At 29.0% G+C, this 13,213-nt stretch overlaps 2 protein-coding genes across 2 annotated transcripts; one reads left to right on the top strand and one right to left on the bottom strand.

Moving 5' to 3' along the window:
- The first annotated feature begins 7,634 nt into the window (after nucleotides 1-7,634).
- LOC100789057 (probable NAD(P)H dehydrogenase (quinone) FQR1-like 1) lies at nucleotides 7,635-10,361 on the top strand. The gene is made up of 4 exons (XM_026125823.2): nucleotides 7,635-7,891; nucleotides 9,060-9,153; nucleotides 9,454-9,716; nucleotides 9,811-10,361. The coding sequence occupies exons 1-4, from the start codon at nucleotides 7,869-7,871 to the stop codon at nucleotides 10,040-10,042; spliced, it is 612 nt and encodes a 203-aa protein (XP_025981608.1). The 5' UTR covers nucleotides 7,635-7,868; the 3' UTR covers nucleotides 10,043-10,361.
- A 1,576-nt stretch (nucleotides 10,362-11,937) lies between these two features.
- LOC106796082 (secreted RxLR effector protein 161-like) lies at nucleotides 11,938-12,453 on the bottom strand. Its single transcript, XM_014767563.1, has one exon. The coding sequence runs from the start codon at nucleotides 12,451-12,453 to the stop codon at nucleotides 11,938-11,940; it is 516 nt and encodes a 171-aa protein (XP_014623049.1).
- Nucleotides 12,454-13,213: the final 760 nt, after the last annotated feature.

The following is a 13,213-nucleotide window of genomic DNA, read 5'->3' as shown; positions in this document are numbered from 1 at the left end:
ACACAGCAAAATTGTGCAGTTACATAGATATAAACATACATATATATATATATATATATATATATATATATATATATATATATATATATATATATATATAATTTTTGCCATGCTTTTCAGCCTGTTCTTGAAGTTTAATTGCCAGGGTTGATAGAAAATTGCTTCAGGAATTTTTCTTTGATCTCCTTTTTTTTATACTACTATATATGCATGCTTCTTTTGACTCGGTGAGGCACTCAAGGAGGTTTTTCGATTTATTATGTCATGTTGAGCCTCTTTTATGTTGCAGAGGCAAGTTGCTAATTTGTTTGGTCTTGAATTATATACATATTTTCAGTATTCCACTCTGCTTCTGGAGTAGGAACTTCTGCAATGTTTAACTTTTTTTTTGTTTAGTTTCTGTCTCTCTTTTAAAGTTATATAAAAAAATTATTTATTAAAAAGTTACTTTTACTTTTAGAATAATTTTTAAAATTTTGTTTGGTCTAACATCATATAAAGAGAAAAACTAAAAGATAAATCAAATATTTTATATTAGCATATTAGTATTAGATAGCATTGCGTTTCGCGTTTTTATTGGTGGTATTTGGCAGGTAGTTAGTTCACCCTCCACTAAGTTCGTTGAGTCACTGGTTACTTAATGTCAATGCAGAGAACAATAATATAAATGCAAATTTCACTGCTTGCTTTATTAAGGTTGTTGCTAAGCTTGTAACGTTGTCTAGTTTTCTTTACGTTGCTTATTAAGACACCAGATTTAGTTTGGTCATCACGTTTATAGCAACATAGCAAAGCCCTAGAACAATTGTTGTACTTAAGCTAGCCCAAGACAAAATAGAGCCTGTCTAAGAGTTGAGCGAAGCCCAAATATCCGAGTCTTATATGGACGAAAACAAAGGTCCGGAGTACTATTTTGTAGTACATATTAGAGAGAGATTATTTTTAAATGTTTATTCCCTCCCATGCTTAATTTGCATTCGTATTACACATTTTCCAAAACCAAATCTCCTTAATAAAAGGAAAAGGCTGCAAAGAACGAGTTTACTGTGTCAACTTCTTAGAACAGAATCTATATATAGCCAGTAATCCGGAACTTGGAATTAGAACATTTGCAGTTATGAGACAAAATTATGTGAGCGGTGAACTTAGGAACAAGCTTCTATGATGTTTAAAGGCCACGATTTCGGAGTAGAATGTTCAGTGGCCCTTCCACTGATCACTATACAGAAATTTTGAGAGTAAATGTGAAAGAGAGAACAAAAGAAAGGAAAGTATCATCATAGAAGACTCATGGTGTTTCACCATCTCAAGTCAAGCAAGCATTACTCCATTTGCTATGACGGAACCCGGCATGCATAAAAAACTATTAATTAATTACTGTTGCTGGTGTTTATGCATACATGGGTCCCATATCTACCAGAGAAAGGAAGAGAATACCACAATTCAAACTATTTTTTATGTTTCGAATATTTCTTTTAAACAAAATAATCTATTTATTTATTTGTAATATATAAAAGTTGAACTTCTCAATCTCATCTTGTCACCCCAGTAAAATTAATCATTTTGAGAAAAGAAAAGCTTATCAACATCATGTTATGGTGTCATCATTTATATATTTTAATAAAATCAATAATTTTTCAAATTAAAAATAATTTAAATTATTTATAATATTTAATTTTACATATTAAACTAATATGAAGGAAAAATTATTAAATAAAATAAATATAAAAGTTTACACTAATTTAATATTGTTATCTATGCACAAATCTATTTATTTTTATAATTAGTTACTTTAAAATATATTTATAGAAAAATAATAAATTAAATTCATGACTTTAAAGTTATAAAATAATATAATATAATATGAAAATTAAAATAAAATATAAAAATTATATATATATATATATATATATATATATATAAATTATTAATAGTTATATTCAATGTTAATTATTTAAATTAAAACTTATTAGATAAATGTAAATTAATGATAGAAGATTAATAGTTAATATAAATATAATAACTTTTACATTATTTTTATTGTAAATTTTATTTTATAAACTAATTTTTTAAAAAACTATAAATGTAATAATTAAATAATAAATATTATTGGTTTCACTTTTATATAAAAATAGCATGTAAAAATATATGTTACAAAATTTATCGTATGATAAAGTTAATAATATTTTTTAATTTTAAATTACATTTTCTAAAATAACTTTTTGTTCAATGATAAAAATATTATTTATATTTTAGATTATTTCAATACAACATTGAAGTTATACAATGAATATCTGATAATTGTTATTCAAAAGTACTACATACATTAAAAAATGGATAAAAAGTAACAATGTGTCTCTAATTTTATGGTTTATTGTGTGAGATTTGTAAATAACTGATTTTGTGTGAGTTTACACAGTGAAGACTTCATTTGGATGATTAATGTTGCCATTAATTGGATTTTTAGGTTGAAGAAGAGAAGATTTGGAAATGTTGCTCAAGAGCTCGCTTAGCAAGCCAGATTAGCAAGTGAGGCTAATCCGCTTAGCGAGGAAGTCAACTCACTTAGCGAGAGTAGAACCCTAGAGTATGTAAAGTCAGAGAGCAATGTGCAACTAGCCCGCCCAGCGAAGTCTTTGTCGCTTCTTGCGCTTAGCGTGTCCATGTCCGCTAAGCGCTTAGTCACTAACTCTCACTCAGTGAGACATGCTCGTTGAACACGCATTCGTAATCTGAGAAGCCCTAAAGCCTTTAAAGCTAGAAGAGAAAGGGGAAACAAAAAAAAAATAGCAGCATGAGAAATAGAACATCAAGGCTAAAGGAAGCTACTTTCTTCACACCTTCACTTCACCACTCCATTTCTATCTTGTTTTAATCTTGTATTGAGCCCTCCTTGCTAATGGAGGGCTAAACACTTCATTGTTGGGGAGTTTTTCCTCTGAACACTCTTGATGTAAAAACTCTAACTATCTATTTAAGATTATTTGCTAACGTTCTCTGCTTCTATCTGTGTTTATTTTCCATATTTGTGGCTTGATCATCCATTTATATGTTTTGTTAGGATTTAAGTAATGGAAAATGCTTTTAGTCCTTAGAACTTGGTAAAATAGCTAGAGGCCTTCATTTCTAGGAATAGTGTGAAGTAATCTAGTAAACACTGCATCTCATTCATAATGTTGCTTGCTTAGAATGAATTTGTTGAGGAATTAAGAATGAAACTAGAAGGACTAAGCTCTTTCATGTGAGGGATCACAGCTAGAGTAATTTGACGGTGTAAAGAATATTATGATAACGTTAAATAAAGACAAAACTCTTTTAATCACGTTAAGAGAAAGTTTAGTAGAATATTTCTCGACATATTTCCCTTGGTATTTGTTTCATCTTACAACTTTGCGTTTATTCCTAGTATTTGTTCCTAAGTTTAGAAAAATTGTTATAGTTACTTGAAAACATGAATGAGCTAATTCATTTTACTTTACTGCAATTAAAATTGTTTACAAACTGAATATGCGTCATTGAAGTACAAGAAATTCCCTATGAATACGATACTCGGTCTTACCGTTTTAATTACTACTTGAACGAATTGGTGCACTTGCCAATCGTCTAACAATATCAATAAGATTTAACGGTTACATGTATTAAAATACTATTGAATCATATTAAACAAGATTAATAGAAAATCATTATATATAATAAATAAATAAAATCTGAACTTAAAGTTAAGTTATTTGTAAAATATAATTTTTAATTAAGTTCATCCATAGTCATTTAAATGTATTAACCTTAATTATATATTTTTATACTATTTTAAATAATAATTTTTACATTAATAATAAATTAAATAATATTTGACTATGCTTAATTATTTTTTTTTAAAATAAGGTAGATTAAAGTATATATTTCACAAAATAACTAAAAATATTTATAATATTATATACTGTAAAATAATATATTATTGTTATTATATATAATAAAATAGTAGACATTATTATTATTATTTATTAAAATAGTATAATATATTATTTGTTTCTTACCTTTTTTTTACTAGGTTCTATATAAAAATTTACTATTTTTTAAAGTTTTTAATAATGAATTTCTTTTTAAAAATAATAATATTTATAGTCATTGATTATAATTAAAATTGTATTATTATTTTTACTGTTCATTGTCTATATAAGCTTTACTTCAAAGGGTTGTAAATATCATCCAATTTCTTTTGAGTGTGTTTGCTATCTTTTTTTTTTTTCATTATTGTAATATAATTTCTTTCATTCGTTATTTTTATTTTTATGTAAGAAAAATGATATTTGAATGTGCTATTGATCATTGTCAAATTTGAAAATTTAGTTCTTTTAAATCGACAAGGCATAAGATGGATTTATATTCATAATTGATAAAAATTCATTTGTTTAAATTTTTATTTTCAGTGTTATTTATATTTATATTTTGATTTCAAGTCTAATTGTTTCTTTGAATGATTTTTATGATATAGAATAAACATTTGAATTAATATCATATTTTTATTAGAAAATTCTTATGTGAATCATTTATCCAATACATTTTGTGAGAGATTAAAAGTGAAAATCGGAGTTCATATTTGATTAGGTATATCATCTTACTTTTAATCTTTTATCATTATTTTTTTTCTTTGCAAGTATCACTTCCGTTATTTTTATATTTATCATTTTATTGTTATATTATTATATATTTTGATATAATATCATTTCTTTTATTCTTCATTTTTATGAATGAAATGATACTTTGAGTGTGTCATCGATCATCATCAAAAACTAAAATTTAACTCTTTTAGATTAATAAGGTATAATGTGAATCTATATTCATCATTGATAAAAAAAATATTTGTTTAAATTTTTATTTTTAGTGTTTTTTATATTTATATTTTGATTTTAGGTCTAATTGTTTCTTTAAATAATTTTTGTGAAAATGAATAAATATTTGAATCAATATCATGTTTTTATTAGAAAATTTTTACGTGAATCATCTTTTTCTTTATCTTTTAGTAGAAAGTTGTTACATGAATTCATATTTATTTATTTTTTCTTCTTCATTTAGTGTTATTTTATTATAAGTTTTAATTATTATTATTGTTCAAGTTTTTATATATGTTTCTTGTTTTTTCTTCTATAACTATTGTATTAGAAATTTAACTTTTACATTATATTTGTTCAACAAGACATGAAGAGATTCTATTATTGTGATAGTTTTTATTTTTTTTTATCAATCATATTTTTAATAATTCCATTACAAATTTTTATTTTTCCTACTCAAATCAATTGTCAAATGATATGAATGATAACTTTTAACTATCAATTGACTAATTTATTTTCTTTAAAATACATGTTATGAGAATAAATAATTTAATAACTATCATTAATGCAATTAATTTAATAACAATATTTTTAGTTTTAAAATATATGCTAAAACTTACAATAAATAATTTAAATAATTAAATTGATAATAAATATTACACAATAATAATAATAACAATAATATTAATAATACCATAGTTAATCATAAGAAGTTATAACTTAATATCCTTATACCTTTAGATCATAAAGAATAATAAATATAAATTAAATATAATTAATTTGAAATAACTAACATATGTAATATAATTATTATTTCAAAGAAACAATAAATAATTAATAACATATTAAAGATTTGTAATAAATAAATAAAATTGGTGAGATCTTTAATAATTTAATAAATATGCAAACAATAATATTTAAAATTTGAAACATATAGTTATTTTTATAAATAACCTTTGAAAATTAATAAGGAATGAAAATAAAACTAAAACTAAGGGAACATAAATAATAATAATAATAATAATTATAAATCAAGATTATTCAATTTATATTACATCATAGTGAGGTTAATTAATTCAAACTTCAAAACTTTAAACATATTACACAAAATTAATATATTCAAAATAAATAAAATTATAGTTTAAAAATAATTAATGATCATATCTATTTAATGGAACTCATACTATTTCAATAAATTTAAAAAATATTTAAATTCTTATCATAACTATACACTCAAATTTAAATAAATATTATACATTATATATATATATATATATATATATGTTATATTTATTATTCTTTAAATTTTATATTTCGCATTAGTATTGCATTAATATTATTACTTGGAGAAAAAATAAATTATAGTAAAATTTAAAAGACTTAATAAGTGTAAAGATTAAAAATATAATATTTAATATTATTTTTCATTTTTAATATTTATATATTTATTTTACTACTAAAAATTGTTAAGATGAATAATTTTATTCATCTACATTTATTTTTCAAAAGATATTGCATCACCATTATCATTTGAATGAACAAAAAATTATAAAATTTTTTAATATACTTTTAATTTTTAAGATAAAATTAAATCAATTAAAAATATAATTAATCAAATTTCTCATTAATAATATAATTTTTTTAACATAATACTAAATATTTAATAATTGTTGTTTTTATTTATATAAATGAATAAATATAAAATGATATATACATATATATATATATGTATATAATATTTTTTTTTTTAAAAAAACCCGTGGGTTGCGCGGGTTGAAAGTCTAGTATTATTTAACAATAAAGCACAAAAATGTTCAAGTATGAGCTAAAAGAATGATAAAATTAATTGTCATTATAATTAAATTTATGCATACCTGTACCAAACAATATATGCATACAATAATTGAGTGATTAAGTATAAAATTGTACAAACACAGCCGGACGGGTGTTATCTAACTTGACTCGTGGATTATAGAGATGAAAATTAGGTGAAACCAATTAAATGATTATAAACTTTAAACGGCAATTGTTCTATTAAAACAAGCTAATTATACGAGACAATTTGGGAGATATGATTGGCTTGATGTTGGGAAAGTGAAGACTTAAAGGGAGAAGAAAGAGAGAGGGTCACATATTTAAATTCCTTTCAATAAGTTTCCTTATCACAATTAATTACTGTCATATTCAAGTCAAAGAAGGATGTTGATATATTTGATAATATATTTTAGTTAATTTTTAGGTTTTTTTATTAATTTAAAAGTTTGTTTCATTGTTTAATAAATAATTTTTTAATAGTTTTTATTGTTTTTTAAATGTATATTATTTTTTAAATGATTAGTTTCTAATTTTTTACATATATATTTTATTTTTATCCTTAATATATTTATCTAATTTCTTTGTTACCTCTTCTTAATTAAATCATAATTTTTTTTTACTGGTTTATACTTTTCAATAACTTTAATAGTTAGTTTTATTAAACCCTTATAATTTAAATTTTTAATTTCTAACTTTTAACTTTCAATTTCTTCTAACTAATTTTTTAGTTAATTTTACCTAAAATAATCCAATAGGAAATGGTGTAATAATAAGAAATTATAAATCATTGTGAAGTAAGAGCGAACATGGACGTGATTTCAACTAAGAAATTTGATGTAAGTTTGATGGTTGACCCACCAATCATGCATCACCCACCACGCCTTGGACTAATAAAAAAATGGAATGGAACTCACAATAAAATAAAAATAATTGACCAAAGACAATAATGATCAAATAAATGTTATTATTGTACTATAATTATTACGAAGTTGAAAAATTCGTTGGTATGTTCTGGATAAGAGTTGATCATTTCTTGATGAAACATTTTTTCCTGCTCTTTTGTTTTTCATAGTTCTATATTGAAAATCCTTAAACGTACGCCATTCCTATAATAATAATAAGTGACACTATAAGAATGGGTACATTGTCAAAGTTTCATTCACCAACTCCTTTTGGTTTATACAGAGACAGGGAGACAAGACAGAGCAGTACAGGTTACTACCAATGGCTACCAAGGTTTATATTGTGTAAGACGTTCTAACTTTCCTCTTGTTTTGTCCTACTTTGATGGTTAAGTCTTAATCACTTTACTATTGTATAGTTCATATGAAGTTTTAAATCCTCGTATCCTGGGTCTGCTTTATTTTCTCCATATATAATTAATGATTGATGGAATGGTTTTATTTTATTTTTCTCCTTTGTTGATTGGTTCAGATTATTACTCTTATAATTCTATTGAGTATTTGTAGATTGATGAATTGGGTAGGAGTGGTGAGTCTTCAGTAGTAGTGGCTTTAGGTTTTAGACTTTTCGTACAGTATGTGTCTTACTTATGAAGAATTTTCACCACAGAAAGTCAACTGTGAATGTATGTATTATCTCGTCACTTGCTTATGGTATTTAAAGGAATCAAGGTTTTTTGTATTGATGTAAAATAGCTCCCATAATCTCATACTGTTTTGTCGTTTATTCCTTGGAATTTTAGGATTCTGCTTTCTGTCACCAAACCAGAATTGGAACCTGTTGCTTCTTTGCAATTGGACTTGTGTGGAACCCAAGGGAACCAAATTAGATACTAATACGTAAATTGCATAATCCTGAAATCAAATATGTTTAGAAGTGAGAAGGAATTCATAGCTTTTCAGTTCTTACAATTGCAGCCGAGGAGGAGAAATTTTTGCATAGATATGTTGTTATTCTTTATCCTGTTCTCTCCCTTTTATGGTTATGGAAAATAGGGGGAGGAAATTGGGAGTAGATAAGAAGCCTTTTTTGTCCTTTCTTTGAATAACATAAGGCTTGCAGTTGAAATGTTTCGATTGATTCTTGAACTGTATATTCATTATAACTGGGGAGTTGAAATGTTTCGATTGATTCTTTGAATGTTTTGACTCTGAAGTTTGGGGAGAAGAGGGATTTGGGTTTGGCAAGGGCAATTGGTGAATTCCATCCTACATTTTCCCAAAATGAAAAAAGGTAACGGCAATAGTCATGAACAGAAGGGTGCAAGCCCCACCCGTTTTAACTAGTAGAGAGTTTCTAAGCTACCAGCTCCATCAGTTTCTAATAATCTTTTATATTGATCAGTATCATAAGACCAATAATAGTATATCATCTCCTGCTCATGGAGTTATAGTTAATGTCTATTGTATTTCTCTATCGTTAATCTGAATGGAATTTGCATCGCATGTTTAGTTATTATTCTACATATGGACATGTTGAGAAGCTAGCTAGAGAGATAGAAAAAGGGGCTGCTTCGGTGGAGGGAGTAGAAGCAAAACTGTGGCAGGTTTGTAAACTCTTTTCATTTTCATTCAAACAATATAAGTGCTCAGCTATTTAACCTCTTTTAACAGCGCATGATGTCATCACTTATCACTAAGTGATGATATTAATGAAACTTTTAATTTGGTAGAATTATTGATGTGTGGAGGAGTTGAAAACACTTTTCAATCTTTTCAAGATTGAGGACATGACATGTCACCAAAGTATTCAAAAATTCATAGTAACTTCTTTAAAATGATTTAGCCATGTTATACCCTTCATATAATTCAGAACAAACAAGGAATTCCTTTCTGCACTTAAACAGGTACCTGAAACCTTGCCTGAAGAGGTCCTTGCTAAGTTGGGAGCACCTCCAAAGAGTGATGCTCCAATTATTACTCCCAATGAGCTTCCTGAGGCTGATGGTTTTTTGTTTGGTTTTCCCACGAGATTTGGTTCTATGGCTGCTCAATTTAAAGCATTTTTCGATGCAACTGGAGGCCTATGGCGTACACAGTCACTAGCAGGAAAGCCTGCAGGCTTCTTCTATAGCACAAGTTCTCAAGGAGGTGGTCAAGAAACTACCCCGTGAGTCACTGAATTCTTACTCAGTCATGAAATATAAAACTAACCTTAGCCAGAGCAAATTTAGTCAGTGTTTGTTTTTTGTTTTACTAAACAGGTTGACATCTATTACTCAGCTTGTTCACCATGGATTGATCTTTGTCCCCATTGGCTACACATTTGGTGGTGGCATGTTTGAGATGGAAAAGGTGAAAGGTGGCTCCCCATATGGTGCAGGAACTTATGCTGGAGATGGCTCAAGGCAGCCTAGTGAGTTAGAATTGGCTCAAGCTTTTCATCAGGGTAAATACTTTGCCGGCATTGCAAAAAAGCTCAAGGGATCTCAATGATTTTTATCCTCCATATATCTCCCACACCATACTCTTTGTCCAGTTACCATATTTTCAAACAAAATGAGATGTCAGACGCAAAAATAAAATATATAAGTGTGAGAGAATAGAGTAATACTTCATCTACAATACAATTGTTGTCAGCACTTGTCATCGGGGTATTCTGTAACGCAGTTTTTACTGCCAATAACAAGAATTTGGTTATTAATACTGGAAACTAGGTGCTAATAAATTGATCACTATCAGCCATCTAAATATTGTGTGCTTATTGGTAAATTGATTATTTAGATAATTTGGCAATAAATTCTCGTTCCAGTCATATTTCAATGAATAAAGTTGGAGGGAATAGTTTATTAGAATGTAAGAAGTTATACATTCTTCTTTGTTGTTCATGATGACTTATTTATATGATCAGGTGCAGCCGTATAATGTTTTTATATATCTTCTTCCTTGGTCATCCAGAATAAAGCAACGTTGACCCACCAAAATGTGCTGTCCATCTAAAAATATTTATTTTTTGTATATCATATAATTAAAGAGGAGGATACAGGATAAAGGGGTACCAATCCCTTACAAGTTTTTTGCTGCATAAACACGTATGCCTCTACAATAGATTCTACTATCACAAAATACATCCTCCGTCTCCATAAAACACTAAAACTATTCATAGTTTGTGTCACCTTAGAGCAAGAAAAAAGAACATGAGCCACTGTTTCGTCTTGTTGTTGACAAAAAAGAACACAACCAATTATTGTTATGCAACCGAATGTTTCTTTTCTTGAAATTATCCCTAGTTGGCAACCTGAGTATACATAGTCTCCATATGAAGATGACAATGCTTTGAGGAATAAACAATTTTCACATAACCGAAAAAAGGTGACTTTGAAGAGTATGCAGCTGCAAGCTGTGTAAAGCCTTATATGCCGATTTAACAGAGTAATCATTGGTCTTCCTCAACTAACTTTGGCTAGACATTCCTCAGCATATGATTCATATTTTCAACCAAATCTTCTTCACTTCCCCTGAAATCTCGTCCTTCTCCACTTAAAATCCCCAATCCAATCCTCACCAACCCATTTTCCCACTTTTCCAACTACCTCATTCTGCTTTTCTGATATCATAAACAATCTATGGTACTGTTTTGCAAAGCTCTCTTCATGTTAACCAATTGTGTTCTCAAAATCTTATCTGACTTCCCCCACCTAAACCCCATGTCACCATTCAATGACTCTCTCTCTCTCTTAATTTTGAAACTTTTCATAAATTTTAATCAACAGTAGAATATGTATTAGAGATCAAGTGTGTTACTACTAAAACGAATATGGATATAGGAAAGAAAGGCAGGTATGCTGACAATAAACAGTATTGGAAAAGGGTCTTTCTCATTGATTAACCTTTAGCATTGTACATAGGGATATATATAGCATAGTTATTACAGCTCATTAAAAGGATAAGATGGAATCTAGGCGACAAGAATTCAGAGAAACCAAAATGCAAAAATACACAAAGGATGACAATTGACAGCTATAGCAACAGTCACAAACAGCTCACCAACAGCTATGCAAATGCAAAATTCTGGAGACTTCTAGAAGGTTCAATTCTGATGTTGGGTCTGGTGGGCATGGTGTTTGTGTGTGGGTTGCTGTTTTTCTGATACCCCCCCTCCCCCGGAGCCACACACACACACAAGCTGGAGGTAGGAAGATGTCAGATAGCCCAAGCTTGGATAAGTTGCTGCTGAAAAGTTTGGGCGAGAGAGCTTTAGTGAAGATGTCTGCTAACTGATTGGAGGAGGAAACAGGGAGTAAACAGTGCATCAATCCTTGTTGAGTCTTCTCTCGAACAATGTGGCAATCAATCTCCAATTGTCCATGATATATTACTTTGATTGGCAGCTATTGCAAAGCACTTTGATTGTCACAATATATCAAAGTAACATGGAGATCTTTTAGAAGGTAAGTAAGCCACTGTAATTCGCATGTGGTGGAGGTGAGAGCTCTATACTTAGCTTCAGAGGATGAGGATGAGCGGGAAACAGTGTTTTGTTTCTTAGCTTTCCATGAGATTAGAGAACTACCAAGAAAGAAGCAGTACCATGTGATTGACTTGCTTGAATCAATACATGTTGCCCAATCGGCATCACTGAATCCAAGAATTTGAATGGGAGATTCTCTACTAAAAGAGAGCCCTTTTCTTGGACATCCTTTGAGGTATTTGAGAACACGAGTAGCAGCACAGAGATGTGTCTGAGTTGGTGGTAGAGACATGAATTGACTAAGTTGTTGTGTGGTGAAGGCAATGTGTGGACGAGTGTTGGTGAGGTAGATAAGGCGGCCAATCAAGCGTTTATAAGGTAATGGATCAAGTAACAAAGGACCAGAGTCTTGGTGAAGACGAAGAGTGTTGTCCATGAGTGTGGAGATTGGTTTCGAACCTAATACTCCGAAATTAGTGACTAAATCTGGGCAATATTTTCGTTGACAGAGAATTCCAGCAACTGAGTATGCTACTTCTAAACCCAAGAAGTATTTTAAGGTGTCAAGATCTTTGATGCGAAAATGAAAGTGTAGAACTTGCTTAATATGTGTCAACTCATCGACAAAATTACTAGTTAGCACAATGCCACCAACATAAATAACTAAAAGCTATAAAGTTGGACTGATTAGTTTTGATGAAAAGGCTATGATCGGCATGAGCTTGATGATATCCACAAGACAAGAGAAAAAGGGGAAATTTTTCATACCATGCTCGATTGGCTTGTTTGAGGCCATACAAAGACTTAAGGAGTTTGCAACATTGAGATGGATGTGAACCATTGACACCAGGGGGAGGGACCATGTAGACTTCCTCAATGAGATTCCATGAAGGAATGCATTGTTGACATCAAGTTGCTGAAGTTTCCAGCAATTGACGGAGGCCGAAGCAAGAATAGCTCGAATTGTCTCAATTTTCACAACAGGAGAGAAGGTTTCAAGGTAATCAATTCCTTCAATTTGGGTGAAAGCTTTGGTGACAAGGCTAGCCTTGTATCGTTCCACACCATCATTGGGGAGATACTTGATTTTGAAGACCCATTTGCACCCAATGGGTCAAGCATTAGGAGGAGTGTCCACGATATCCTAGGTCTGATTCATTGCCAAAGCTTCAATTTATGGGTTGATGCATATGCCA

Source organism: Glycine max, chromosome 15 (assembly GCF_000004515.6).
Source record: "Glycine max cultivar Williams 82 chromosome 15, Glycine_max_v4.0, whole genome shotgun sequence".
Taxonomy (NCBI): Eukaryota; Viridiplantae; Streptophyta; class Magnoliopsida; order Fabales; family Fabaceae; genus Glycine; species Glycine max.
This window is presented reverse-complemented; position numbering and strand designations above follow the sequence as displayed.

What these genes read in the sequence shown, in the direction of transcription:
- LOC106796082 (XM_014767563.1), bottom strand. Translation starts at nt 12,453, where the DNA reads ATGGACAACACTCTTCGTCTTCACCAAGACTCTGGTCCTTTGTTACTT.
- LOC100789057 (XM_026125823.2), top strand. Translation starts at nt 7,869, where the DNA reads ATGGCTACCAAGGTTTATATTGT. An exon ending in TAGAAGCAAAACTGTGGCAG is followed by an intron (nt 9,154 to 9,453) that starts GTTTGTAAACTC and finishes GCACTTAAACAG; the next exon opens with GTACCTGAAACCTTGCCTGA. An exon ending in GGTGGTCAAGAAACTACCCC is followed by an intron (nt 9,717 to 9,810) that starts GTGAGTCACTGA and finishes TTTACTAAACAG; the next exon opens with GTTGACATCTATTACTCAGC.